The sequence below is a fragment of the Rhinoraja longicauda genome, chromosome 34 (assembly GCF_053455715.1).
Source record: "Rhinoraja longicauda isolate Sanriku21f chromosome 34, sRhiLon1.1, whole genome shotgun sequence".
Lineage (NCBI taxonomy): Eukaryota > Metazoa > Chordata > Chondrichthyes > Rajiformes > Arhynchobatidae > Rhinoraja > Rhinoraja longicauda.
The window spans coordinates 31,172-58,731 of NC_135986.1; the positions used below are offsets into that span (position 1 = coordinate 31,172).

The following is a 27,560-nucleotide window of genomic DNA, read 5'->3' on the forward strand; positions in this document are numbered from 1 at the left end:
CACCCTCTCTCTTCCCTCTCACCCTCACTCTCCCAACCTCTCTCCCTTCTCACCCACGCTCTCACCCTCACCCACACTCTCACATACACATTCAGTTAACCTTTCCATTCGTCTGTCTCTGTTCACCCATCCCTCCTTCCTCCAATCCCTGCAGTATTTAAAAGCAGGATATCTTGTGATGCTGTATGAAAATCAGTTTGCAGTTTGGAACAGACTTCAATAAAAGGTCATTAAAGGACTCACTGCCAGCCCAGGCAGGTCATAGTCATAGAGTGATACAGCGTGGAAACAGGCCCTTCGGCCCAACTCGCCCACACCGACCAACATGCCCCATCTACACTAGTCCCACCTGCCCACACCGGCCAACATGCCCCATCTACACTAGTCCCACCTGCCCACACCGACCAACATGCCCCATCTACACTAGTCCCACCTGCCCACACCGACCAACATGCCCCATCTACACTAGTCCCACCTGCCCACACCGACCAACATGCCCCATCTACACTAGTCCCACCTGCCCACACCGACCAACATGCCCCACCTACACTAGTCCCACCTGCCCACACCGACCAACATGCCCCATCTACACTAGTCCCACCTGCCCACACCGACCAACATGCCCCATCTACACTAGTCCCACCTGCCCACACCGACCAACATGCCCCATCTACACTAGTCCCACCTGCCCACACCGACCAACATGCCCCACCTACACTAGTCCCACCTGCCCACACCGACCAACATGCCCCATCTACACTAGTCCCACCTGCCCACACCGACCAACATGCCCCATCTACACTAGTCCCACCTGCCCGCGTTTGGCCCATATCCAAATCTGTCCTATCCATGTACCCGTCTGTTTGTTAAACGTTGGGATAATCCCGGCCTCAACGACCTCCTCTGGCAGCTCGTTCCATACACCCACCACCTTCACACAGGTGTTGCTGCTTGTTGGTGAGTTGTGGTGATGAGGCAGTTCTCCAGACAAAGCCGGGCAGTCCGCTGTGGGAACCACGCCACAGGATCCATGGGGTCCTTCCCCTGCAGGACGTCCCGGGCTGACCACTGCCCAGTGGACTTGTGCTCAAAGGTGTTGGTCTGGAAGAACCTTTCCACAAAAATTCTAATTTTCCTGCTCCTCTCCCCAAACCCTTGATCGATTACTGATTAAAAACCGAAGACAGACACAAAGTGCTGGAGTAACTCAGCGGGTCAGGCAGCATCTGTGGAGAACATGGATAGGTGACATTTCACTGAGTGCTGGAGTAACTCAGCGGGTCAGGCAGCATCTGTGGAGAACATGGATAGGTGACGTTTCACAGAGTGCTGGAGTAACTCAGTGGGTCAGGCAGCATCTGTGGAGAACATGGATAGGTGAAGTTTCAGAGTGCTGGAGTAACTCAGCGGGTCAGGCAGCATCTGTGGAGAACACGGATAGGTGACGTTTCACAGGGTGCTGGAGTAACTCAGCGGGTCAGGCAGCATCTGTGGAGAACATGGATAGGTGACGTTTCACAGAGCGCTGGAGTAACTCAGTGGGTCAGGCAGCATCTGTGGAGAACATGGATAGGTGACATTGTGGTAGGAATGAAATGCAGATGCTGATTTACACTGAAGATAGACAGAGTGTTGGAGTAACTCAGCTGGTCAGGCAGCATCTCTGGAGTGATTTTGTAGAATATTAATCCCACACTATTAATCTGAAGGGCCTCGACCTGAAACGTCACCCATTCCTTCTCTCCAGAGATGCTGCCTGACCCGCTGAGTTACTCCAGCATTTTGTGTCTACCTTCAGTTTAAACCAGCATCTGCACTTCCTTCCAACACTGATTTAAAAACTTCTCAGCTTTAAAATAGCCACCAAAGGTTGTGCAGCCAGGACTGTAAACAGCAGAGTTGTAAGAAACATTCTTCCCCATCCCAGCCATAAACCTACAGCCCCCTGAGGAGCTTTTATGATTCTGCTGCACAGACCCTTTGAAGGTGCCTTCACATGTCCCTTTGAAGGGGCCGCCGGCCGGCCGGCCCTGCCTTTACTGTCAGAGCCAAAGGGTCGACATTAACTTGCCAACAACGTCCAGCACTTTGCTGTTTAACACAAAGGTGCAGACATTAGCAGCTTCTCACACTGCAAATGGAACCCCCTCCCCTCCCAAAAACAAAACGAGGGATCATAGAAACACAGCAAATAGGTGCAGGAGGAGGCCACTCGGCCCTTCCAGTCAGCACCACCATTCAATGTGATCATGGCTGATCATCCACAATCAGTACCCCGTTCCTGCTTTCTCCCCATACCCCTTGATTCCGTTAGCCCTAAGAGCTAAATCTAACTCTCTCTTGAAAACATCCAGTGAATTGGCCTCCACTGCCTTCTGTGGCAGAGAATTCCACAGATTCACAACTCTCTTTAGAAGGATGAGAGGAGATCTTATCGAAACGTATAAGATTATTAAGGGGTTGGACACGTTAGAGTCCAGAACAAGGGGCCACAGTTTAAGAATAAGGGGTAGACCATTTAAGGGGTAGATCACATTGAATGGCGGTGCGTACAGGCTCGAAGGGCCGAATGGCCTCCTCCTGCATCTATTGTCTTTTGTCTCTGGGTGAAAAAGTTTTTCCTCATCTCAGTCCTAAATGGCCGACCCCTTATTCTGAAACTGTGACCCCCTGGTTCTGAACTCCCCCAACATGGGGAACATTTTTCCTGCATCTAGCCTGTCCAATCCTTTGATGTTTCTATAAGATCCCCTCTCATCCTTCTAAATTCCAGCGAATACAAGCCCAGTCGACATATTCTTTCATCATATGTCAGTCCCGCCATCCCGGGAGTTAACCTGGTGAACCTACGCTGCACTACCTCAATAGCAGGAACTTGCCGGTTAATTCCCAGCCCTACAATCAGTGCACACACAGACATCACAACCACTAAACACTCTGCATAGATGCAGGGTAAAGAGAATAACCTGACATTAGTCTGAAGAAGGGCCCCGACCCGAAAGGTCACACATTCCTTCTCTCCATAGATGGTGCCTGAGTTACTCCAGCATTTTGTGTCTACCAGCATCTGCAGTTCCATCCCACACAACTTTAGTTGAGCTTATTATTGTCAGGTGTACCGAGGTACAGTGAAAAGCTTTTCATTGTCGCCTTCTATCCGGTCAACAGGAAGACTGCACATGATTACAATCAATAAATAGGTGCAGGAGGAGGCCATTCGGCCCTTCGAGCCACAGTGCACAGATACTGGATAAAGGGAGTAACGTTATAGAGATGTTGCTGTTGAAATGAAGATTGGACGGCGTGGAGCGATTGTACTGAATGGTTGCTGGTCCACATCTGGGTCAAGCCTGCACATCTGGGACAGCCTGGCTTCACCATCATCATTGCTGGAAACAACCTCCACCTGTGTTCGTAGGAAAATAACTGCAGATGCTGGTACAAATTGAAGGTATCACAAAATGCTGGAGTAACTCAGCGGGTCAGGCAGCATCTCTGGAGAGGTGACGTTTCGGGTCGAGACCCTTCTTCCAAGGACTCGAAACGTCACCCATTCCTTCTCTCCCAGATGCTGCCTGACCTGCTGAGTTACTCCATCATGTTGTGATATCTCCCCCTTATTTTCGTGCAGTCTGTAGACTTGGCCACAAAGCCATCAATTCCATGCTCATGATGGAGGTACGTCCCACACTCACTGAAGGGCTGAACCTTGCAGGGCTGGGCTCCCAGCACAAGTCCACACAGAGGTGTGAGCATGGGAGAGCTCCAGTCATGGATCGCCCACACTCTCTCCCACTCCCCCATTCACACGGCCTTGCAATGAAGTGGGCAAGGTGTCGCAGATCAAAGGGGCTGTAGTTTTCACAAACTCCCAGGCTCTAAGGAGCTGAGATCAATTCCTCTGCTGTCTCTCTCTCTCTCTCTCTCTCCCCATACACCATCTGTCTTCCCTATAAACCTGCATCTATCCATTTCTAAGTATCAAATAATCCATGTATTAGGCCGGCACGGTGGTGCAGCAGGTAGAGCTGCTGCCTCGCAGCGCCAGAGACCCGGGTTCCATCCTGACTACGGGTGCTGTCTGTACGGAGTTTGCACGCTCTCCCCGTGACCGCGTGGGTTTGCTCCCATATCCCAAAGACGTGTGGGTTTGTAGGTTAATTGCCCCTCTGTAAACTGCCCCTCATGTGCAGGGAATGGTTGAGAGAGTGGGAACTAGAATGGTCGGGTCCATAAACACCAACAGCTGGAGTAACTCAGGAGAGAAGGAATGAGTGACATTTCGGGTCGAGCCCCTTCTTCAGTGTGAACGGGTGATCGCTGGACGATGAGGCCTCAAGGGGCCGAGGGGCCTGTTTCAGTGATGTATCTCGAACTCAACTCCTGTCTATTTCTGCAGTATTTTCACAGCCAATGACAGGAAACCTCAAAATGAAAATATCATTTGTGAGTGTGTACGGGGTTATGTGAGTGTGTGCGGGGATGTGTGAGTGTGTGTGTGGGGATGTGTGTGAGTGTGTGCGAGTGTGTGCGGGGATGTGCGAGTGTGTGCGGGGATGTGTGAGTGTGGGGATGTGTGTGTGTGTGTGCGGGGATGTGAGTGTGTGCAGGGATGTGTGTGAGTGTGTGGGGATGTGTGTGAGTGTGTGCGGGATGTGTGAGTGTGTGCGGGGATGTGTGAGTGTGTGTGTGGGGATGTGTGTGAATGTGTGTGTGTGCGGGATGTGAGAGTGTGTGCGGGGATGTGTGAGTGTGTAAGGAGATGTGTGAGTGTGTGCGGGGATGTGTGTGTGTACAGGGTTAGGTGAGTGTGTGCGGGGATGTGTGAGTGTGTAAGGGGATGTGCGAGTGTGTGCGGGGATGTGTGAGTGTGTGCGGGGATGTGTGAATGTGTACGGGGTTAGGTGAGTGTGTGCAGGGATGTGTGAGTGTGTGCAGGGATGTGTGAGTGTGTACGGGGTTATGTGAGTGTGTGCGGGGATGTGTGTGTGCGGGGATAAGTGCCGGGTTATGTGTGTGTGTGTACGGGGATATGTGAGCGTGTAAGGGGATGTCCATGTGCAGGGAAAAGTGTGTGCGGGGATGTGTGAGCATGTGTGGGGATGTGTGAGTGTGTGCGGGGATGTGTGTGTGTGTGCGGGGATGTGTGTGAGTGTGTGTGGGGATGTGTGTGAGTGTGTGCAGGGATGTGAGAGTGTGTGTGTGGGGATGTGTGTGAGTGTGTGCGGGGATGTGTGAGTGTGTTCGGGGATGTGTGAGTGTGTGTGTGGGGATGTGTGTGTGTGCGGGGATGTGTGAGTGTGTTCGGGGATGTGTGAGTGTGTGCAGGGATGTGAGAGTGTGTGTGTGGGGATGTGTGTGAGTGTGTGTGGGGATGTGTGTGTGCGGGGATGTGCGAGTGTGTACGGGGATGTGCGAGTGTGTGCAGGGATGTGTCAGTGTGTGCGGGGATGTGTGAGTGTGTTCGGGGATACGCGAGTGTGTGTGCCTTATTTAGTAGTGCAACACAATAGTGAGTGAATGGAACTCTGCTGTGTGACTGTGGTGAGTTATTGAACACAACACACACGCTCAGCATGACTGCACCTTTATTTGTGGTGTTCGTTTGAAGAAGTTGTCTTCAGCTGGGATTGAATATTGGATGTCTGCACACTGCCGGGGAAGAGCGGCACCTCTCCCCGCTGGGCGCGTCACGGAGCGGGGCGCGTCACGGAGCGGGGCGCGGCGACAGCAGATCATCACGCCAACGGGAAGCACGGAAGCTGACTCCCGGACACCACCTTGCGCTCCACTCCCGCCTGGGTGATCGCCGCCAAGCGGACAACTCCTCCACTAGATCCATCACGGTCCATGGCCAGGGCCAGCGCTAGAACACAAACAACACTCACACACTACTCCCCACAACATCGCACACACGCACACACGCACACACACACAACCCTCACACTACTCCCCACAGCAACGCACACGCACAACCCTCACACTACTCCCCACAGCAACACACACGCGCACACAACCCTCACACACTACTCCCCACAGCATCGCACACGCGCACATACACAACCCTCACACACTACTCCCCACAGCAACGCACACACAACCCTCACACTACTCCCCACAGCAACGCACACGCGCATACAACCCTCACACACTACTCCCCACAGCATCGCACACGCGCACACACACAACCCTCACACACTACTCCCCACAGCAACGCACACGCGCACACAACCCTCACACTACTCCCCACAGCATCGCACACGCGCACACACAACACTCACACACTACTCCCCACAGCGCACACGCGCGCACACACACACACAACCCTCACACTACTCCCCACAGCATCGCACACACACACACAACCCTCACACACCCCTCACACACTACTCCCCACAGCAACGCACGCACACACACAACCCTCACACTACTCCCCACAGCATCGCACACGCACACACAACCCTCACACACTACTCCCCACAACGCACACACACAACCCTCACACACTACTCCCCACAACAATGCACACACAACCCTCACACAACCCTCACACACTACTCCCCACAGCATCGCACACACACGCACACACCCACACACAACCCTCACATACTACTCCCCGACAACAACGCACATACACGCACACATCCCCCCCACACACACAACTCCCAGACAACAACCCTCTCTCACACACACAACCCCACACACACACACACACACACACACCCCCACACACACACACCCCCACACACACACACACACACACACCCCCACACACACACACACCCCCACACACACACCCCCACACACTAAACTAACCCACTCTTCCCCAAGGGACAACGTGCTGGGGACTGTTGTGGAGCAGTGGGGTCTAGGAATGCAGGTGCATACTAGAGAATGGGGTTAGGAGGGAGAGATGATTGAATGGCAGAGTGGGCTTGATGGGCCGAGTGGCCTGATTCTGTTCCTCTCCCCCATGAACATAAACTGCAATAATGGACGTGTAGGCGGTGGGTTTGGTGATGGTGGGCCGAGGGGTCCTGTTGTACCCCCCCCCCCCGCCCCTCCCCCTCCCCCGGGGAGCCGGTGCCATGTGGCGGGGGCTCCCGGTTGTGGGCGGGGAGAGAGCGAGAGGCACGGAGGCGGCATTTGTAACCGTCTCTGGTGCCCTGCGTGTGGGGTCCGGGGTCTCTGCGGCTCGACGTGCCGTGTATTACTGCTGGTTAAATCCCCCCCCCCCCCCCCCTCAAAGTCACCTCCTTCCCACACCCACCAACATGTCCCATCTACACTAGTCCCACACCCACCAACATGCCCCACCTACACTAGTCCCACACCCACCAACATGCCCCATCTACACTAGTCCCACACCCACCAACATGCCCCACCTACACTAGTCCCACACCCACCAACATGCCCCATCTACACTAGTCCCACACCCACCAACATGCCCCATCTACACTAGTCCCACCTGCCCACACCCACCAACATGCCCCATCTACACTAGTCCCACACCCACCAACATGCCCCACCTACACTAGTCCCACACCCACCAACATGCCCCATCTACAGTAGTCCCACACCCACCAACATGCCCCACCTACACTAGTCCCACACCCACCAACATGCCCCATCTACACTAGTCCCACCTGCCCACACCGACCAACATGCCCCATCTACACTAGTCCCACCTGCCCACACCCACCAACATGCCCCATCTACACTAGTCCCACACCCACCAACATGCCCCACCTACACTAGTCCCACACCCACCAACATGCCCCATCTACACTAGTCCCACACCCACCAACATGCCCCATCTACACTAGTCCCACACCCACCAACATGCCCCATCTACACTAGTCCCACACCCACCAACATGCCCCATCTACACTAGTCCCACCTGCCCACACCCACCAACATGCCCCATCTACACTAGTCCCACACCCACCAACATGCCCCATCTACACTAGTCCCACACCCACCATCATGCCCCATCTACACTAGTCCCACCTGCCCATACCGACCAACATGCCCCACCTACACTAGTCCCACCTGCCCACACCGACCAACATGCCCCATCTACACTAGTCCCACCTGCCCACACCGACCAACATGCCCCATCTACACTAGTCCCACCTGCCCACACCCACCAACATGCCCCACCTACACTAGTCCCACCCGCCCACACCGACCAACATGCCCCATCTACACTAGTCCCACCTGCCCACACCAGCCAACATGCCCCATCTACACTAGTCCCACCTGCCCACACCAGCCAACACGCCCCATCTACACTAGTCCCACCTGCCCGCGTTTGGTCCATATCCCTCCAAACCTGTCCTATCCATGTACATGCCTAATTGTTTCTTAAACAATGGGACAGTCCCAGCCTCAACTACCTCCTCTGGCAGCTCGTTCCATACACCCACCACCCTCTGTGTGGAAAAGTTACCCCTCAGATTCCTATTAAATCTTTTCCCCTTCACCGCGAACCTGTGTCTGGTCCTTGATTCCCCTACTCTGACCAAGAGGCTGTGAATCTACCCGATCTATTCCTCTCATGATTTAGTACAGTGTGACTCTGAAACCCTCACCATCTGGTGTTGGAACCACTCACACTGATTTGATGTTGGGGCAAGTGTTTCACCTTCTGTCCACACTTACCTCTCGTTGTAAATTCCACGCATTCCTCCTTTGTCATTCCTGGCTTGTAGCTGGAGTCCACGTAACCATAGATATAGGTGCTTCCTGAACCGCCGATTGAGAACGGCTGCCTCACCATCATGCCACCCATTGGAACCGTGTACACCTGGAACCACGCACAATGTGAACAACCCTCTCTCACCCAGCAGGAGGGATCTGCAGATGCTGCTTATCTGTCGATCTTCAGAGTAAACCAACTTGCCCAGAGTACGGGAATCGAGGACCAGAGGACATAGGTTCAATGGGAAAAGATTTAATAGGAACCCGAGGGGTGGGGGGTGTATGGAACGAGCTGCCAGAGGAGGTAGTTGAGGCTGGGACTATCGAAACAGTTAGACAGGTACATGGATAAGACAGGTTTGGAGGGATATGGACCAAGCGCTGACAGATGGGACTAGAATCGCTGGGGCATGTTGGCAAGTTGGGCTGAAGGGCCTGTTTCCACACTGTATCACTCTGTGACCCAATGACACATGGAAGTGCAGGGAATAGTGGGATATGGATCACCTACAGACAAACTTGGCATCAGCCACAGACATTGTGAGCTGAAGGACCTGTTCCTGAGCAGTACTGTTCTAAGCTCCACGTTAACACCTACTGGAATGTGTTTGTGTTGAACATTGGCACAGATAAATGACAATACTGAATAAATTAGCACCAATCTCCCACATTCTGGGGGAAGGGGAGGGTTTCATGGGAGGGGGGGTGAAGTGTCTTACGGGATGTCCTGGCTAATACGGGACAGTTGGCAACCCTACCGCTGCCCCACTATGCCGGCCTAACACGTGTATCTGACACACAGAAATGGATACATGCAGATCATACGGAAGACAGATGGTGTATGGGAAGAGAGAGAGAGAGAGAGAAACAGACAGAGGAATTGATCTCAGCTCCTCAGAGCCTGGGAGTTTGTGAAATGTCCCGTCAACCCCAACCCCTTTGATCTATGACACCTTGCCCACTTCAATGCAAGGCGGTGTGAATGGGGGTGTGAGTGGGAGAGAGTGTGGGCGATTCATTTCTGGAGCTCTCCCATGCTGACACCTCTGTGTGGAAGTGTGCTGGGAGCCCAGCCCTGCAAGGTTCAGCCCTTTAGTGAGTGTGGGGTTCCCACATTCTGGGGGAAGGGGAGGGTATCACGGGAGGGGGTGGGGAGTGAAGTGTTAACACCAGCACAACTGGCTCATTCACCAGGTGATACGATACTCAGGAGAGAAACCCTGACCTGTGATTCTGACACCACAGAGCTGTGGCCCCATCAAATGGACAAGTGCAAGGCACAAGTTGGCACCTTCCTGATACTTTTAGGTTACGAATTTCTCAAAGTTTCTGTGACAATGAGCCGTAGGATCAGTGTGGGAGCTGGGGGCAGATCTACGTTGCAAAGCCTGGGACAGTATCGATAGTTTAGTAATGCTTTGCTTGTTACATAAGCAACATTTTGCACATATTACACATGCGGGCTCCACCAATTTGGAGCCATTATTTCAAAGTTCAAAGTCCGCGCAGTAACAAGAACAGTTTAGCTATTTGGTCTAAATAACCCGAATCAGAATAATCCGTCCAGATTCTGCAAAAGAAGATAAACACGAAAAGCTGGAGTAACTCAGCGGGTCAGGCAGCATCTGTGGAGAACATGGATAGGTGACGTTCCACAGAGTGCTGGAGTAACTCAGCGGGTCAGGCAGCATCTGTGGAGAACATGGATAGGTGACGTTTCACAGAGTGCTGGAGTAACTCAGCGGGTCAGGCAGCATCTGTGGAGAACCTTGGGATTAATATTCTATAAAGTAAGCTTTTTGTTCCTGCCTCGGTTTAATTAGTTTGCTCACCTTTCAGCCGTGTTAGTGAACAAACCTTTGCAGAATTGCGAATTAATATTTTCATTAAGAGGTTTCCTGTCAATCCTGCTAAAGTTCTACAGAATAAGACATGTCTTTACTTTACTGACACAGCGTTGGAGACAGGACCTTCAATCCCACACGGTCACAGGGAGAACGTACAAACTCCACACACACCAACCTAGGGTAGGATCCAACCCAGGTCTCTGATGCCGTGAAGCAGCAGCTCCACCTGCTGTGTAGCGTTGCCAACTTCCTCACTCCCAAATATGGGACAAGGTGACGTCACCGCCCCGCGCCCGGGCGGCCGCCATTGGTGGAGCTGGAGCACCTGGCCGCTGGCTGGGTGAGGTCACGTGGGGTGCGGGGTGGTGACGAAACCTTGTACCGTATTTGGGAGTGAGGAAGTTGGTAACCTTACTAATACGGGACAAGGGCGGTCCCGTACGGGACAAACTAATTTAGCCCAAATTACGGGATGTCCCGGCTAATACGGGACTGTTGGCAACCCTACCGCTGCCCCACTGTGCCGGCCTAACACATGTATCTGACACACAGAGATATAGATACATGCAGATCATACGGAGGACAGATGGTGTATGGGAAGAGAGAGAGAGAGAGAGAGAGAGAAACAGACAGAGGAATTGATCTCAGCTCCTCAGAGCCTGGGAGTTTGTGAAATGTCCCGTCAACTCCAACCCCTTTGATCTGTGACACCTTGCCCACTTCAATGCAAGGCGGTGTGAATGGGGGTGTGAGTGGGAGAGAGTGTGGGCGATTCATTTCTGGAGCTCTCCCATGCTGACACCTCTGTGTGGAAGTGTGCTGGGAGCCCAGCCCTGCAAGGTTCAGCCCTTCAGTGAGTGTGGGGTTCCCACATTCTGGGGGAAGGGGAGGGTATCACGGGAGGGGGTGGGGAGTGAAGTGTTAACGCCAGCACAACTGGCTCATTCACCAGGTGATACGATACTCAGGAGAGAAACCCTGACCTGTGATTCTGACACCACAGAGCTGTGGCCCCATCAAATGGACAAGTGCAAGGCACAAGTTGGCACCTTCCTGATACTTTTAGGTTACGAATTTCTCAAAGTTTCTGTGACAATGAGCCGTAGGATCAGTGTGGGAGCTGGGGGCAGAATTACGTTGCAAAGCCTGGGACAGTATCGATAGTTTAATAATGCTTTGCTTGTTACATAAGCAACATTTTGCACAAATTGCACACGCGGGCTCCACCAATTTGCAGCCATTATTTCAAAGTTCAAAGTCCGCGCAGAAACAAGAACAGTTTAGCTATTTGGTCTAAATAACCCGAATCAGAATAATCCGTCCAGATTCTGCAAAAGAAGATAAACACGAAAAGCTGGAGTAACTCAGTGGGTCAGGCAGCATCTGTGGAGAACATGGATAGGTGACGTTCCACAGAGTGCTGGAGTAACTCAGTGGGTCAGGCAGCATCTGTGGAGAACATGGATAGGTGACGTTCCACAGAGTGCTGGAGTAACTCAGTGGGTCAGGCAGCATCTGTGGAGAACATGGATAGGTGACGTTCCACAGAGTGCTGGAGTAACTCAGCGGGTCAGGCAGCATCTGTGGAGAACATGGATACAATAGACAATAGACAATAGGTGCAGGAGTAGGCCATTCAGCCCTTCGAGCCAGCACCGCCATTCAATGCGATCATGGCTGATCACTCTCAATCAGTACCCCGTTCCTGCCTTCTCCCCATACCCCCTCACTCCGCTATCCTTAAGAGCTCTATCCAGCTCTCTCTTGAAAGCATCCAACGAACTGGCCTCCACTGCCCTCTGAGGCAGAGAATTCCACACCTTCACCACTCTCTGACTGAAAAAGTTCTTCCTCATCTCCGTTCTAAATGGCCTACCCCTTATTCTCAAACTGTGGCCCCTTGTTCTGGACTCCCCCAACATTGGGAACATGTTATCTGCCTCTAATGTGTCCAATCCCCTAATTATCTTATATGTTTCAATAAGATCCCCCCTCATCCTTCTAAATTCCAGTGTATACAAGCCCAATCGCTCCAGCCTTTCAACATACGACAGTCCCGCCATTCCGGGAATTAACCTAGTGAACCTACGCTGCACGCCCTCCATAGCAAGAATATCCTTCCTCAAATTTGGAGACCAAAACTGCACACAGTACTCCAGGTGCGGTCTCACCAGGGCCCGGTACAACTGTAGAAGGACCTCTTTGCTCCTATACTCAACTCCTCTTGTTACGAAGGCCAACATTCCATTGGCTTTCTTCACTGCCTGCTGAACCTGCATGCTTCCTTTCATTGACTGATGCACTAGGACACCCAGATCTCGTTGAACTCCCCCTCCTCCTAACTTGACACCATTCAGATAATAATCTGCCTTTCTATTCTTACTTCCAAAGTGAATAACCTCACACTTATCTACATTAAACTGCATCTGCCATGTATCCGCCCACTCACACAACCTGTCCAAGTCACCCTGCAGCCTTATTGCATCTTCCTCACAATTCACACTACCCCCCAACTTAGTATCATCTGCAAATTTGCTAATGGTACTTTTAATCCCTTCGTCTAAGTCATTAATGTATATCGTAACTAGCTGGGGTCCCAGCACCGAACCTTGCGGTACCCCACTGGTCACTGCCTGCCATTCCGAAAGGGACCCATTTATCCCCACTCTTTGCTTTCTGTCTGTCAACCAATTTTCTATCCATGTCAGTACCCTACCTCCAATACCATGTGCCCTAATTTTGCCCACTAATCTCCTATGTGGGACCTTGTCGAAGGCTTTCTGAAAGTCGAGGTACACCACATCCACTGACTCTCCCTTGTCAATTTTCCTAGTTACATCCTCAAAAAATTCCAGTAGATTTGTCAAGCATGATTTCCCCTTCGTAAATCCATGCTGACTCGGAATGATCCCGTTACTGCTATCCAAATGCTCAGCAATTTCGTCTTTTATAATTGACTCCAGCATCTTCCCCACCACTGATGTCAGACTAACTGGTCTATAATTACCCGTTTTCTCTCTCCCTCCTTTCTTAAAAAGTGGGATAACATTTGCTATCCTCCAATCCACAGGAACTGATCCTGAATCTATAGAACATTGAAAAATGATCTCCAATGCTTCCACTATTTCTAGAGCCACCTCCTTAAGTACTCTGGGATGCAGACCATCAGGCCCTGGGGATTTATCAGCCTTCAGTCCCATCAGTCTACCCAAAACCATTTCCTGCCTAATGTGGATTTCCTTCAGTTCCTCCATCACCCTAGATTCTCCGGCCCCTAGAACATTTGGGAGATTGTGTGTATCTTCCTCAGTGAAGACAGATCCAAAGTAACGGTTTAACTCGTCTGCCATTTCTTTGTTCCCCATAATAAATTCCCCTGCTTCTGTCTTCAAGGGACCCACATTTGCCTTGACTATTGGATACGTGACGTTCCACAGAGTGCTGGAGTAACTCAGTGGGTCAGGCAGCATCTGTGGAGAACATGGATAGGTGACGTTTCACAGAGTGCTGGAGTAACTCAGCGGGTCAGGCAGCATCTCTGGACAGAAGGAATAGGTGTCATTTCGGGACGAGACCTTTCTTCAGATTAATGGTGTGGGATTAATATTCTATAAAGTAAGTTTTTTGTTCCTGCATCGGTTTAATTAGTTTGCTCACCTTTCAGCCGTGTTAGTGAACAAATCTTTGCAGAATTGCGAATTAATATTTTCATTAAGAGGTTGCCTGTCAATCCTGCTAAAGTTCTACAGAATAAGACAGGTCTTTACTTTACTGATACAGCATTGGAGACAGGACTTTCAAACCCACACGGTCACAGGGAGAACGTACAAACTCCACACACACCAACCTAGGGTAGGATCCAACCCAGGTCTCTGATGCCGTGAAGCAGCAGCTCCACCCGCTGTGTAGCGTTGCCAACTTCCTCACTCCCAAATACGGGACCATCTAACGTCACCGCCCCGCGCCCGGGTGGCCGCCATTGGTGGAGCGGGAGCATGTGGCCGCTGGCTGGGTGAGGTCACGTGGGGCGCGGGGTGGTGACGAAACCTTGTACCGTATTTGGGAGTGAGGAAGTTGGTAACCTTACTAATACGGGACAAGGGCGGTCCCGTACGGGACAAACTCATTTAGCCCAAATTACGGCATGTCCCGGCTAATACGGGACAGTTGGCAACCCTACCGCTGCCCCACTGTGCCGGCCTAACACATGTATCTGACACACAGAGATATAGATACATGCAGATCATACGGAAGACAGATGGTGTATGGGAAGAGAGAGAGAGAGAGAGAGAGAGAGAGAGAGAGAAACAGACAGAGGAATTAATCTCAGCTCCTCAGAGCCTGGGAGTTTGTGAAATGTCCCGTCAACCCCAACCCCTTTGATCTGTGACACCTTGCCCACTTCAATGCAAGGCGGTGTGAATGGGGGTGTGAGTGGGAGAGAGTGTGGGCGATTCATTTCTGGAGCTCTCCCATGCTGACACTTCTGTGTGGAAGTGTGCTGGGAGCCCAGCCCTGCAAGGTTCAGCCCTTCAGTGAGTGTGGGGTTCCCACATTCTGGGGGAAGGGGAGGGTATCACGGGAGGTGGTGGGGAGTGAAGTGTTAACGCCAGCACAACTGGCTCATTCACCAGGTGATACGATACTCAGGAGAGAAACCCTGACCTGTGATTCTGACACCACAGAGCTGTGGCCCCATCAAATGGACAAGTGCAAGGCACAAGTTGGCACCTTCCTGATACTTTTAGGTTACGAATTTCTCAAAGTTTCTGTGACAATGAGCCGTAGGATCAGTGTGGGAGCTGGGGGCAGAATTACGTTGCAAAGCCTGGGACAGTATCGATAGTTTAATAATGCTTTGCTTGTTACATAAGCAACATTTTGCACAAATTGCACACGCGGGCTCCACCAATTTGCAGCCATTATTTCAAAGTTCAAAGTCCGCGCAGTAACAAGAACAGTTTAGCTATTTGGTCTAAATAACCCGAATCAGAATAATCCGTCCAGATTCTGCAAAAGAAGATAAACACGAAAAGCTGGAGTAACTCAGTGGGTCAGGCAGCATCTGTGGAGAACATGGATAGGTGACGTTTCACAGAGTGCTGGAGTAACTCAGCAGGTCAGGCAGCATCTGTGGAGAACATGGATACGTGACGTTCCACAGAGTGCTGGAGTAACTCAGTGGGTCAGGCAGCATCTGTGGAGAACATGGATACGTGACGTTCCACAGAGTGCTGGAGTAACTCAGCGGGTCAGGCAGCATCTCTGGACAGAAGGAATAGGTGTCATTTCGGGACGAGACCTTTCTTCAGATTAATGGTGTGGGATTAATATTCTATAAAGTAAGTTTTTTGTTCCTGCCTCGGTTTAATTAGTTTGCTCACCTTTCAGCCGTGTTAGTGAACAAATCTTTGCAGAATTGCGAATTAATATTTTCATTAAGAGGTTTCCTGTCAATCCTGCTAAAGTTCTACAGAATAAGACAGGTCTTTACTTTACTGATACAGCATTGGAGACAGGACTTTCAAACCCACACGGTCACAGGGAGAACGTACAAACTCCACACACACCAACCTAGGGTAGGATCCAACCGAGGTCTCTGATGCCGTGAAGCAGCAGCTCCACCCGCTGTGTAGCGTTGCCAACTTCCTCACTCCCAAATACGGGACCATCTAACGTCACCGCCCCGCGCCCGGGTGGCCGCCATTGGTGGAGCGGGAGCATGTGGCCGCTGGCTGGGTGAGGTCACGTGGGGCGCGGGGTGGTGACGAAACCTTGTACCGTATTTGGGAGTGAGGAAGTTGGTAACCTTACTAATACGGGACAAGGGCGGTCCCGTACGGGACAAACTCATTTAGCCCAAATTACGGCATGTCCCGGCTAATACGGGACAGTTGGCAACCCTACCGCTGCCCCACTGTGCCGGCCTAACACATGTATCTGACACACAGAGATATAGATACATGCAGATCATACGGAAGACAGATGGTGTATGGGAAGAGAGAGAGAGAGAGAGAGAGAGAGAGAGAGAGAGAGAGAAACAGACAGAGGAATTAATCTCAGCTCCTCAGAGCCTGGGAGTTTGTGAAATGTCCCGTCAACCCCAACCCCTTTGATCTGTGACACCTTGCCCACTTCAATGCAAGGCGGTGTGAATGGGGGTGTGAGTGGGAGAGAGTGTGGGCGATTCATTTCTGGAGCTCTCCCATGCTGACACTTCTGTGTGGAAGTGTGCTGGGAGCCCAGCCCTGCAAGGTTCAGCCCTTCAGTGAGTGTGGGGTTCCCACATTCTGGGGGAAGGGGAGGGTATCACGGGAGGTGGTGGGGAGTGAAGTGTTAACGCCAGCACAACTGGCTCATTCACCAGGTGATACGATACTCAGGAGAGAAACCCTGACCTGTGATTCTGACACCACAGAGCTGTGGCCCCATCAAATGGACAAGTGCAAGGCACAAGTTGGCACCTTCCTGATACTTTTAGGTTACGAATTTCTCAACGTTTCAGTGACAATGAGCCGTAGGATCAGTGCGGGAGCTGGGGGCAGATTTACGTTGCAAAGCGTGGGAAAGTATCATGCCCTGTTGTGCAAAGCTGCATCTCAGAACATCACCACGGTTATGACTCACACTCAGTATGTAATCTCAGTGAGTTTTCCTTCAGTGGGGAACCACAATTACGGGGTTGTAAAGGTTAATTGGCTTGGTATAATTGCAAATTGTCCCTAATGTGTGTGGGATAGTGTTAGTGTGCGGGGATCGCTGGGCGGCATGGACTCGGTGGGCCGAAGGGCCTGTTTCCACGCTGTATCACCAAACTAAAACTGAAAACAACAAAGGAGCTTGCAGATTTACAGATTCATTCCTCCTTAAAGTCAAGGGCAAGATGGGTGTAAGGAAGCCTGGGTGACGAGAGAAATGGAGGCTCCTGTCAGGAACATGGAAGCATGGGCCAGGTACAGGGAGCTGGGATCTGGTGCATCCCTGGAGGAGTTTAGGGAACACAAACATACTTAAAGAAAGCAGAATGGTGGAAAATGAGGTAAGGGATAGCCCTGGCTATGATTAAGGAGAATCCAAAGGCATTTTGTAAGTACATTAATAGAAAGTGGGTAACTAGAGAGAGATAGTGACGCCCAGAAAGCAAAGCGATCATCTATAGGAGGAGCTGCAGGAGATGGGCAAGGTCTTCACGGAGTATTTCTCCTCTGTTTTACCTTGGAGAAAGACGTGAAGACTGGAGAGCAACAGAAAAGGAGTAGCAAGGAACTGCAGGCGCAGGTTTACACTGAGGGTAGACACAAAATGCTGGAGTAACTCAGCGGGACAGGCAGCAACTCTGGAGAGAAGGAATGGGTGACGTTTCGGGTCGGCTGAAGAAGAGTCTCGACCCGAAATGCCACCCATACCTTCTCTCCGGAGATGTTGCCTGTCCTGCTGAGTTACTCCAGCACTCTGTGTCTATAAACAGAACAGCAGTGACATCTTGGACCTCAGATGCTAAATAACGGCACTTTTAGGCAGAAGGAATTAAAGATGACTTTATTCTCCTATCTCATGTGACTGAGGAATCTTAAGTCAAAGTTTGGGAAACCAAGAGCCAGCGTCTGGACCCAGAAGTTAAATGGACAAAAATTTTACCTGTCCACCGTTTCTTTTATCCCAGCCAGCAACAATGATCCCCGCCACTAGCTCCTCCCGGTACTTGTAACACATGTCTTTGAATAAATTGGCAGCCGTCTGCACCAGTGGCAGTTCATCAAGTTCAATGCTGTGAAGAAAGGAAGGATTTTGTTTTTAGTTTTAGTGACACAATGCAGAAACAGGCCCTTCGGCCCACCGAGTCCATGCTGACCACCGTACACTAGTTCTCTCCTACACAGCGCAGGAACAGGCCCTTCGGCCCACCGAGTCCTACACACTCGGGACAATTTAGAGGCTTAATAACCTACAAACCCGCACGTCTGTGGAGTATGGGTGGAAACTGGATCACCCGGAGAAATCCCATGTGGTCACAGGAAGAACGTGCAAACTCCACACAGACAGCACCCGTAGTCAGGATCAAACTCTGGCGCTGTCAGACAGCAACTCTACCCGCTGCGCCACCGTGCCGTCCAAATAGAACATAAAACAAAAGGTGCCACAGCATCAGGCTGGGATCATTGTCTGGAATTTAGAAGAATGAGAGGAGATCTTATCGAAACGTATAAGATTATTAAGGGGTTGGACACGTTAGAGGCAGGAAACATGTTCCCAATGTTGGGGAGTCCAGAACAAGGGGCCACAGTTTAAGAATAAGCGGTCGGCCATTTAGAACTGAGATGAGGAAAAACTTTTTCAGTCGGAGAGTTGTGAATCTGTGGAATTCTCTGCCTCAGAAGGCAGTGGAGGCCAATTCTCTGAATGCATTCAAGAGAGAGCTGGATAGAGCTCTTAAGGATAGAGGAGTCAGGGGGTACGGGGAGAAGGCAGGAACGGGGTACTGATTGAGAATGATCAGCCATGATCACATTAAATGGCGGTGCGTACAGGCTCGAAGGGCCGAATGGCCTCCTCTTGCACCTATTGTCACAACACAACCAAACTGGGAGCAAGAGGGAAAGGAAGGAGAGGATTGTTTTGGAAACAGAGAAAGATCTCTTTATGGGGCATGTTATAATATGCCTTTATTGTCATTGTATGCAAGGTACAACCAAATTAGAAGTGCTACAGCTGATAACAGTGCGACAGTGCATATCCTTCAAAGACAATTGCACAGACATACGAACCAACACAACAAATGCCAGTATCAGTAAAAAAAACAATTTAAAAACCTAATAAATAATGAATGGGTTATACACTTAAAATTCAAAAAAAAAGTTTCTTTTTTAAAATGAGAGTAGTCAAGGCATGTGCTTCCATTCACTGTTCTTATTGCCCAGGGAAGGAAACTGTTTTGTCCTGGCCCTTAGGCTCCTATAGCACCTCCCAGAGGGCAGGAGAACAAACAGTTCGTGTCCTGGACGAGTGCTGTCCTTGATTATAACTCTGGCCCTGTTCAGACAGCGCGAGCTGGTGATGTTCTTCAGAGAAGGTAGCGGACAGCCGATGATTTTCTCTGCTGTCCTGATGACCTTCTGGTCTGCAGCCGAGCAGCCAGCATACCACACGATGGTGCAGTATGCCAGTATTCTCTCGATGGTGGAGCGGTAGAAGGTCACCAGCAGATTCTCCTTCAGTCTGTTTTTCCGGAGTAATCTTAGGAAGTGCAGTCTCTGCTGCGACTTTTTCACTACCGCCTTGGTATTTGCAGTCCAGGAGAGGTCCTGGGAGATGGTGGTCCCTAGGAACTTGTTGGTCAAGTTGGGCCAGAGAGCCTGATCCACTCTGTATGACTCTATACATTCTGGCCTCACCCTTTAAATACAGTTCAAGTCAAGTCAAGTCAAATTTATTTGTCACATACACATACTCGATGTGCAGTGAAATGAAAGTGGCAATGCCTGCGGGTTGTGCACAAAAATAATTACAGTTACAATAAATAAAGTTAATAAGTTACTAAACATAGCACCAAAAAGTGTCGACAAAAATTTAGTCTCTGGGGTTATCAAAGTTGACAGTCCTGATGGCCTGTGGGAAGAAGCTCCGTCTCATCCTCTCCGTTTTCACAGCGTGACAGCGGAGGCGTTTGCCTGACCGTAGCATCTGGAACAGTCCGTTACTGGGGTGGCAGGGGTCCCTCATGATCTTGCTTGCTCTGGATCTGCACCTCCTGATGTATAGGTCCTGCAGGGGGACGAGTGTAGTTCCCATGGTGCGTTCTGCCGAACGCACTACTCTCTGCAGGGCCATCCTGTCCTGGGCAGAGCTGTTCCCAAACCAGACTGTAATGTTGCCGGACAGGATGCTCTCCACAGCCCCAGAGTAGAAGCAATGAAGGATCCTCTGCGACACTCTGAATTTCCTCAGTTGAGTTTATTATTCTCAGGTGTTGCGGGAAAGCTCTTTTGTTTGTTACGTGCTATCCGCTCAGGAACAAGACTCTTTGTGATTACAACCAAGCTGCCCACAGTGCAGACACAGGATGAAGTGTACAATTATCCCAGTAACCAATGATTAATGAATGGAAGGGACATTGCCCAGAGCACATCGGCACAAAATGCTGGAGTATTTGAATTGTCTGAAGAAGGGTCTCGACCCGAAACATCACCCATTCCTTCTCTCCAGAGATGCTGCCTGTCCCGCTGAGTTACTCCAGCATTTTGTGCCTATCTTCGGTTTAAACCAGCATCTGCAGTTCCTTCTTACACATTTCGTCTTGCCCATATTTCCTTATCTTGTTTACATAGGTTTAGATATTCTGTTGTGCTGCTGCAAGTAAGAATTACATTGTTCTATCCGGGACATATGAAGATAAAAGACTCTTGAGTAATACTGATCAAGTTTATACAGGAGCTCAGCCCAATTATTGATCAAATGCTGTACAGCTGATTTTTAAAATCATTATGAATAGATGGAGTGGATGTGGAGAGGATGTTTCCACTGGTGGGAGAGTCTAGGACCAGAGGGCACAGCCTCAGAATTAAAGGGCGCTATTTAAGAAAGGAGGTGAGGAGAAACTTCTTTAGACAGAGGGTGGTGAATCTGTGGAACTCATTGCTACAGACGGCTGTGGAGGCCAAGTCAGTGGATATTTTTACGGCAGAGATAGACAGATTCTTGATTAGAACGGGTGTCAAGAGTTAAGGGGAAAAGGCAGGAGAATGGGATTAGGAGGCAGAGATCGGCCATGATTGAATGGCGGAGTAGACTCAATGGGCCGAATGGCCTAATTCTGATCCTATAACTTGTGAACTAGGAAAATAGGTGCAGGAATAGGCCATTCAGCCCTTCGAGCCAGCACCACCTGTTCAATATAATCATGGCTGATCATACAGAATCAGTACCCCGTTCCTGCTTTCTCCCCATATCCCTTGAGATCCAAGAACTAAATATAACTCTCTCTTGAAAGCATCCAGTGAATTGATCTCCACTGCCTTCTGTGGCAGAAAATTCCACAGATTCACAACTCTCTGGGTGAATTTTTTTTTCCTCATCTCAGTCCTAAATGACATACCCCTTATTCTTAAACTGTGACCCCTGGTTCTGGACTCCCCCAACATTGGAACATTGGGGAAATGTTTCCTGCATCTAGCCTGTTCAATCCCTTGAGAATTTTGTAACTTTCTATAAAATCCCTTCTCATCCTTCTAAATTCCAGTGAATACAAGCCCAGTCGACCCATTCTTGCATCATATGACACACGCTGACGTGCTTTGCTGACGTGCGTGATGTTGCTCGATGGACACACCTGTGGAAGCCGAGCTGGTAGGTCACCGCGTCAGCAATGGCCTGGGTATCAGCGGCCGAGCCTGATCGACAGCAGAAGATCAGGTCGTGAATAGGAGTCAGTTTGTCCGTCACCCTGTTCGCAATGTACGATCTGCAAACATAAACAAGATGCCACATTAAAAGCAGCGCGCACACACTCACACACTGTTGGAAACCCGATATCCTCACAATTAGACAGACGCCAAATGCTGGAGTAACTCTGCGGGTCAGGCAGCATCTCTGGAGAGAAGGAATGGGTGACGTTTCGGGTCGAGACCCTTCTTCAGACCGAGAGTCAGGGGAGTGGACGGTACACTGTCTCAAACTACATTTTATCTCTGTACCACTCACACCCCTGACATCAGTCTGAAGAAGGGTCTCGTCACCCATTCCTTCTCTCCAGAGATGTTGCCAGTCCCGCTGAGTTACTCCAGCATTTTGTGACTATCTTCGATTTTAAACCAGCATCAGCAGATCTTTCCTACAAATCCTCACAATAAGTTTGGAGGTCATAAGTTGCAGCATTTGTCACCAGTGCAGCAAGCACCACAAAGCACTGTTGCAGTGCCCTCACTGTGAAATGCAAGGCCATGCAACTGGCACTTTGTACAGACCAGGGTCCAGGCAATAGCGTTTCAATTTTTGATACTTTAGTTTAGTTTAGAGATATAGCGCGGAAACAGGCCCTTCGACCCACCGAGTCTGCGCCGACCAGCGATCTCTGCAGATTAACACTATCCTACACATACTGGGGACAATTTACAATTACACCAAGTTAATTTACCTACATATCTGCACGTATTTGGAGTGTGGGAGGAAACCGAAGATCTCGGAGAAAACCCAGACGATCGGGGGAGAAGGTACAAATCCAGTACAACTCTACCGCTGCACCGCCATGCCATCGCCGATACTCACTCCCTTCTGACACCTCACACTCTACAACAACTGACAATTTCTAGGCCCCCATTGCCTCATTTTTACCATAGAACAGTAGAGTAGAGCGCAGGAACGAGGCAGAGCCTTTTCCCCCAGGGTGGAATGTCCAACACGAGAGGGCAAAGCCGCCAGACGAGAGGGGGAAAGTTTCAGAGAGATGTGCGAGACAAGTTTTTTTTTTACACAGAGGGTGGTGGGAGCCTGGAACACGCTGCCAGGGTTGGGGGTGGAGGCAGATACCATAGTTTACAAGGCTTTTGGATAGACACATGAAAGTGCAGGGAATGGAGGGATATGGATAGACACAAGATGCTGGAGTAACACAGTGGGACAGGCAACATCTCTGGAGAGAAGGAATGGGTGACGGGACGAGACCCTGCTTCAGGCTTATGAAATATAACGTAGGAGGGATATGGATCATGTACAGGCAGATGAGATTAATCTACAGGATCAATCTAGGATAAATCTACCAAAGCAACATGCTATAAACAACAGCACATAATGTCATAAGTCATTGGAGCAGAATTAGGCCATTCGGCCCATCGAGTCTACTCCACCATTCAATCACAGCTGATCTATCTCTCCCTCCTACTCCCATTCTCCTGTCTTCTCCCCATGTTCCCTGACACCCGTACTAATCAAGAATCTATCTATCTCTGCCTTACAAATATCCACTGACTTGGCCTCCGCAGCCGTCTGTGGCAAAGAATCCCAGAGATTCACCACCCTCTGACTAAAGAAACTCATTCTCATCTACTTCTTAAATGAATGTCCTTTAATTCTGAGGCTGTGACCTCTGGTCCCAGACTCTCCCACTAGCCACTAACACCGCTGCGCTGGTCAAGAAGGTGCAGCAACGACTGTTCTACCTAAGAATACTGAAGAAGTCTGGTCTACCCCAACAGCTGCTGACGACATTCTACCGCTGCACCATAGAGAGCATCCTAACACATGGCATCCCTGTGTGGTATCTCAGCTGCACGGAGGCAGAGAGGAAAGCTCTTCAGCTGGTAGTCCATAGAGCTCAGAGGACCATCGGAACACAGCTACCAGCCTTGGAGGACATCTACAACACACGATGCCTCAGAAAAGCCACCAGCATTCACAAAGACTCCTCACACCCCTGCAATAATAGTCTGTTCGAAATTCTACCATTGGGCAGACGATACAAGGCCTTCTACGCCCGCACCTCCAGATTCAGGAACAGCTTCATCCCCAGGGCCATAGCTGCTATGAACCGGTCCTGCTGAGCCGGATGGTCACATAGCACAGTGAACCGGCACAGACCTACTTGAACTTTATACTGTTTTACTGTTTTAAATCTGTTTCTAATTTTGTTTCACTGGGTTGCATAAATTTATACTGATTAGCTCATTCATTTATTGCATCGTTGAAATTAACAGCCTTACCCTGTTGTGGTCCTTGAATCTGCACCAATCACTACCCCACCATCAAACTCCACCGCCATAATAGTAGTCTGTGTCAAAAAGAAAATGGGATTTTACAAATGAAAACACACACGAAGTTCACTGAGACAAACTAAACATTAAAAGCAAACACAGTCATTGATCACAGTAATGTTCATTTGTGGAGAATCAGAACGAAATAAATGGAAGTTGCAGGTGGACACAAAATGCTGGAGTAACTCAGTGGGACAGGCAGCATGTGTGGAGAAGAGGAGTGGGTGACGTTCCGGGTCGACACCCTTCTTCAGGAGTCACCTGTTCCGTCTCTCCAGAGATGCTGCCTGTCCCGCTGAGTTTATCCAGCATTTTGTGTTGGAAAATAACTGCAGATGCTGGTACAAATCGAAGGTATCACAAAATGCTGGAGTAACTCAGCAGGTCAGGCATCTAGGAGAGAGGGAATGAGGGAACGTGCAGTCCCTCATGCATGCTGTTGCAGATTTAAAATTTAGTGTTTGCAAGCACCAATTTAAAAGATTTACTGTCAGCAGCAGATTTTATTTGCGGTGACAAAGGATTCCAAACAGGGATGAAGGTGAGGGTGGGTAAGTGAGGGTGAGTATTTGGGTGGGATGGGACAGGTCGGAGCAGCGACAAGTGCGGTGGGGACAGTGAAGGTGAGTGGATGAGGGAAGGTATTTGGGTGGGTGGGTGAGTCGGGGGAGGGGGTGAGTCAGGGGGAGGGGGTGGGTGAGGGAGGAGGGGGTGGGTGAGGGAGGAGGGGGTGGGTGAGGGAGGAGGGGGTGGGTGAGGGAGGAGGGGGTGGGTGAGGGAGGAGGGGTGGGGGTGGGGGTGGGTGAGGGGGAGGGGTGGGGGTGGGTGAGGGGGAGGGGTGGGGGTGGGGGTGGGGTGGGGGAGGGGTGGGGGTGGGGTGGGGGAGGGGTGGGGGTGGGGGAGGGGTGGGGGTGGGTGAGGGGTGGGGGTGGGTGAGGGGGAGGGGTGGGGGTGGGTGAGGGGGAGGGTGTGGGTGAGGGGGGGGGGAGGGTGTGGGTGAGGGGGAGGGGTGGGGGTGGGTGAGGGGGAGGGGTGGGGGTGGGTGAGGGGGAGGGGTGGGGGTGGGTGAGGGGGAGGGGGAGGGGTGGGGGTGGGGGTGGGTGAGGGGGTGGGTGAGGGGGAGGGTGAGGGGGAGGGTGAGGGGGAGGGGTGGGGGTGGGTGAGGGGGAGGGGAGGGGTGGGGGAGGGGAGGGGTGGGTGAGGGGGAGGGGTGGGGGTGGGTGAGGGGGAGGGGTGGGGGTGGGTGAGGGGGAGGGGTGGGGGTGGGTGAGGGGGAGGGGTGGGGGTGGGTGAGGGGGAGGGGTGGGGGTGGGTGAGGGGTGGGGGTGGGTGAGGGGGAGGGGTGGGGGTGGGTGAGGGGGTGGGGGTGGGTGAGGGGGTGGGGGTGGGTGAGGGGGAGGGGTGGGGGTGGGTGAGGGGGAGGGGTGGGGGTGGGTGAGGGGGAGGGGTGGGGGTGGGGGTGGGTGAGGGGGAGGGGTGGGGGAGGGGTGGGGGTGGGTGAGGGGGAGGGGTGGGGGTGGGTGAGGGGGAGGGGTGGGGGTGGGTGAGGGGGAGGGGTGGGGGTGGGTGAGGGGGAGGGGTGGGGGTGGGTGAGGGGGAGGGGTGGGGGTGGGTGAGGGGGAGGGGTGGGGGTGGGTGAGGGGGAGGGGTGGGGGTGGGTGAGGGGGAGGGGAGGGGTGGGGGTGGGTGAGGGGGAGGGGTGGGGGTGGGTGAGGGGGAGGGGTGGGGGTGGGTGAGGGGGAGGGGTGGGGGTGGGTGAGGGGGAGGGGTGGGGGTGGGTGAGGGGGAGGGGTGGGGGTGGGTGAGGGGGAGGGGTGGGGGTGGGTGAGGGTGAGGGGGAGGGGTGGGGTGGGTGAGGGGGAGGGGTGGGGTGGGTGAGGGGGAGGGGTGGGGTGGGTGAGGGGGAGGGGTGGGGTGGGTGAGGGGGTGGGGTGGGTGAGGGGGAGGGGTGGGGTGGGTGAGGGGGAGGGGTGGGGGAGGGGTGGGTGAGGGAGGAGGGGGAGAGTGAGGGGGGAGGGGGTGGGTCAGAGGGGGTGGGTGAGTGAGGGGGAGGGGGTGGGTGAGTGAGGGGGAGGGAGTGGGTGAGTGAGGGGGAGGGGGTGGGTGAGTGAGGGGGAGGGGGTGGGTGAGTCAGGGGGAGGGGGAGTCAGGGGGAGGGTGAGTGAGGGGGTGGGTCAGGGGGAATGAGTCAGGGGGAGGTGAGGGGGTGAGTCAGGGGGAGGGTGAGTGAGGGGGTGGGTCAGGGGGAATGAGTCAGGGGAGGTGAGGGGGGGGGTGAGTGAGGGGGTGGGGTGAGTGAAGGGGTGGGTGAGTGAGGGGGTGGGTGAGTCAGGGGGTGGGTGAGTCAGGGGGTGGGGGAGGGGGTGAGTCAGGGGGAGGGGGAGGGGGTGAGTCAGGGGGAGGGGGTGAGTCAGGGGGAGGGGGTGAGTCAGGGGGAGGGTGAGTCAGGGGGAGGGTGAGTGAGGGGGTATGAGTCAGGGGGTGGGGGAGGGGGTGGGGGAGGGGGTGGGTCAGGGGGTGGGTGAGTGAGGGGGTGGGTCAGGGGGAGTGGGTCAGGGGGAGGTGAGGGGGTGAGTCAGGGGGAGGGTGAGTGAGGGGTGGGTCAGGGGGAGGGGGGGTGAGTCAGGGGGAGGGGGGGTGAGTCAGGGGGAGGGGGTGGGTGAGCAGGGACAATATTTGTATAATATTTGTATAGCGCTTTTCCCCCTATGTTTTAGTAAACCCTGTAAAGCGTCTTTGAGTTTTTAGAAAAGCGCTATAGAAATATAATGCATTATTATTATTATTATTATTAAGTGTGTTGGGGACGGAGGGTGAAGCAGGAGCAGCTGCGCGGGTGAAGAGGCCCGGCCCGGCACGACCCGGCACGGCCCGGCCCGGCACGCACTCACCCCGGTGCTGACTTCCTCGCTCATCCAGTCGGGGTGCAGGTTGGAGCAGCAGCGAGCGGCCGCGGGGCCGGGGCCCGGGCCGGTGCGGGGTCCGCCAATCCGCCCCATCATGGGCATCACCGCCGCCATCTTCCACTCGGCGCAGGGAATGCCGGGACACTGGAGGACCGGCCTTGGGAGGACCAGGCGGTGGGAGGAGCGGTTGCCATGGAGGCGGTTTAACTCGGTAGGCCCAAGGCGCCAGTTATTGCCCCGTTCGGTGTCACAGAGTCACAGAGTGTGGAAACCTGCCCACACCGCCCAACATGCCCCATCTACACTAGTCCCACCTGCCCACACCGACCAACATGCCCCATCTACACTAGTCCCACCTGCCC

General features: G+C 52.3%; 1 protein-coding gene across 1 annotated transcript; it reads right to left on the minus strand.

Moving 5' to 3' along the window:
* Positions 1-5,576: 5,576 nt before the first annotated feature.
* LOC144609404 (proteasome subunit beta type-6-like) lies at positions 5,577-27,332 on the minus strand. Its single transcript, XM_078427874.1, has 6 exons — positions 27,184-27,332; positions 24,242-24,309; positions 21,877-22,008; positions 18,189-18,318; positions 8,665-8,809; positions 5,577-5,866 (listed from the first exon to the last, which is right to left on the minus strand). Exons 1-6 carry the CDS (start codon positions 27,310-27,312, stop codon positions 5,739-5,741), a joined length of 732 nt encoding a protein of 243 aa, XP_078284000.1. The 5' UTR covers positions 27,313-27,332; the 3' UTR covers positions 5,577-5,738.
* Between the last annotated feature and the right edge of the window lie 228 nt (positions 27,333-27,560).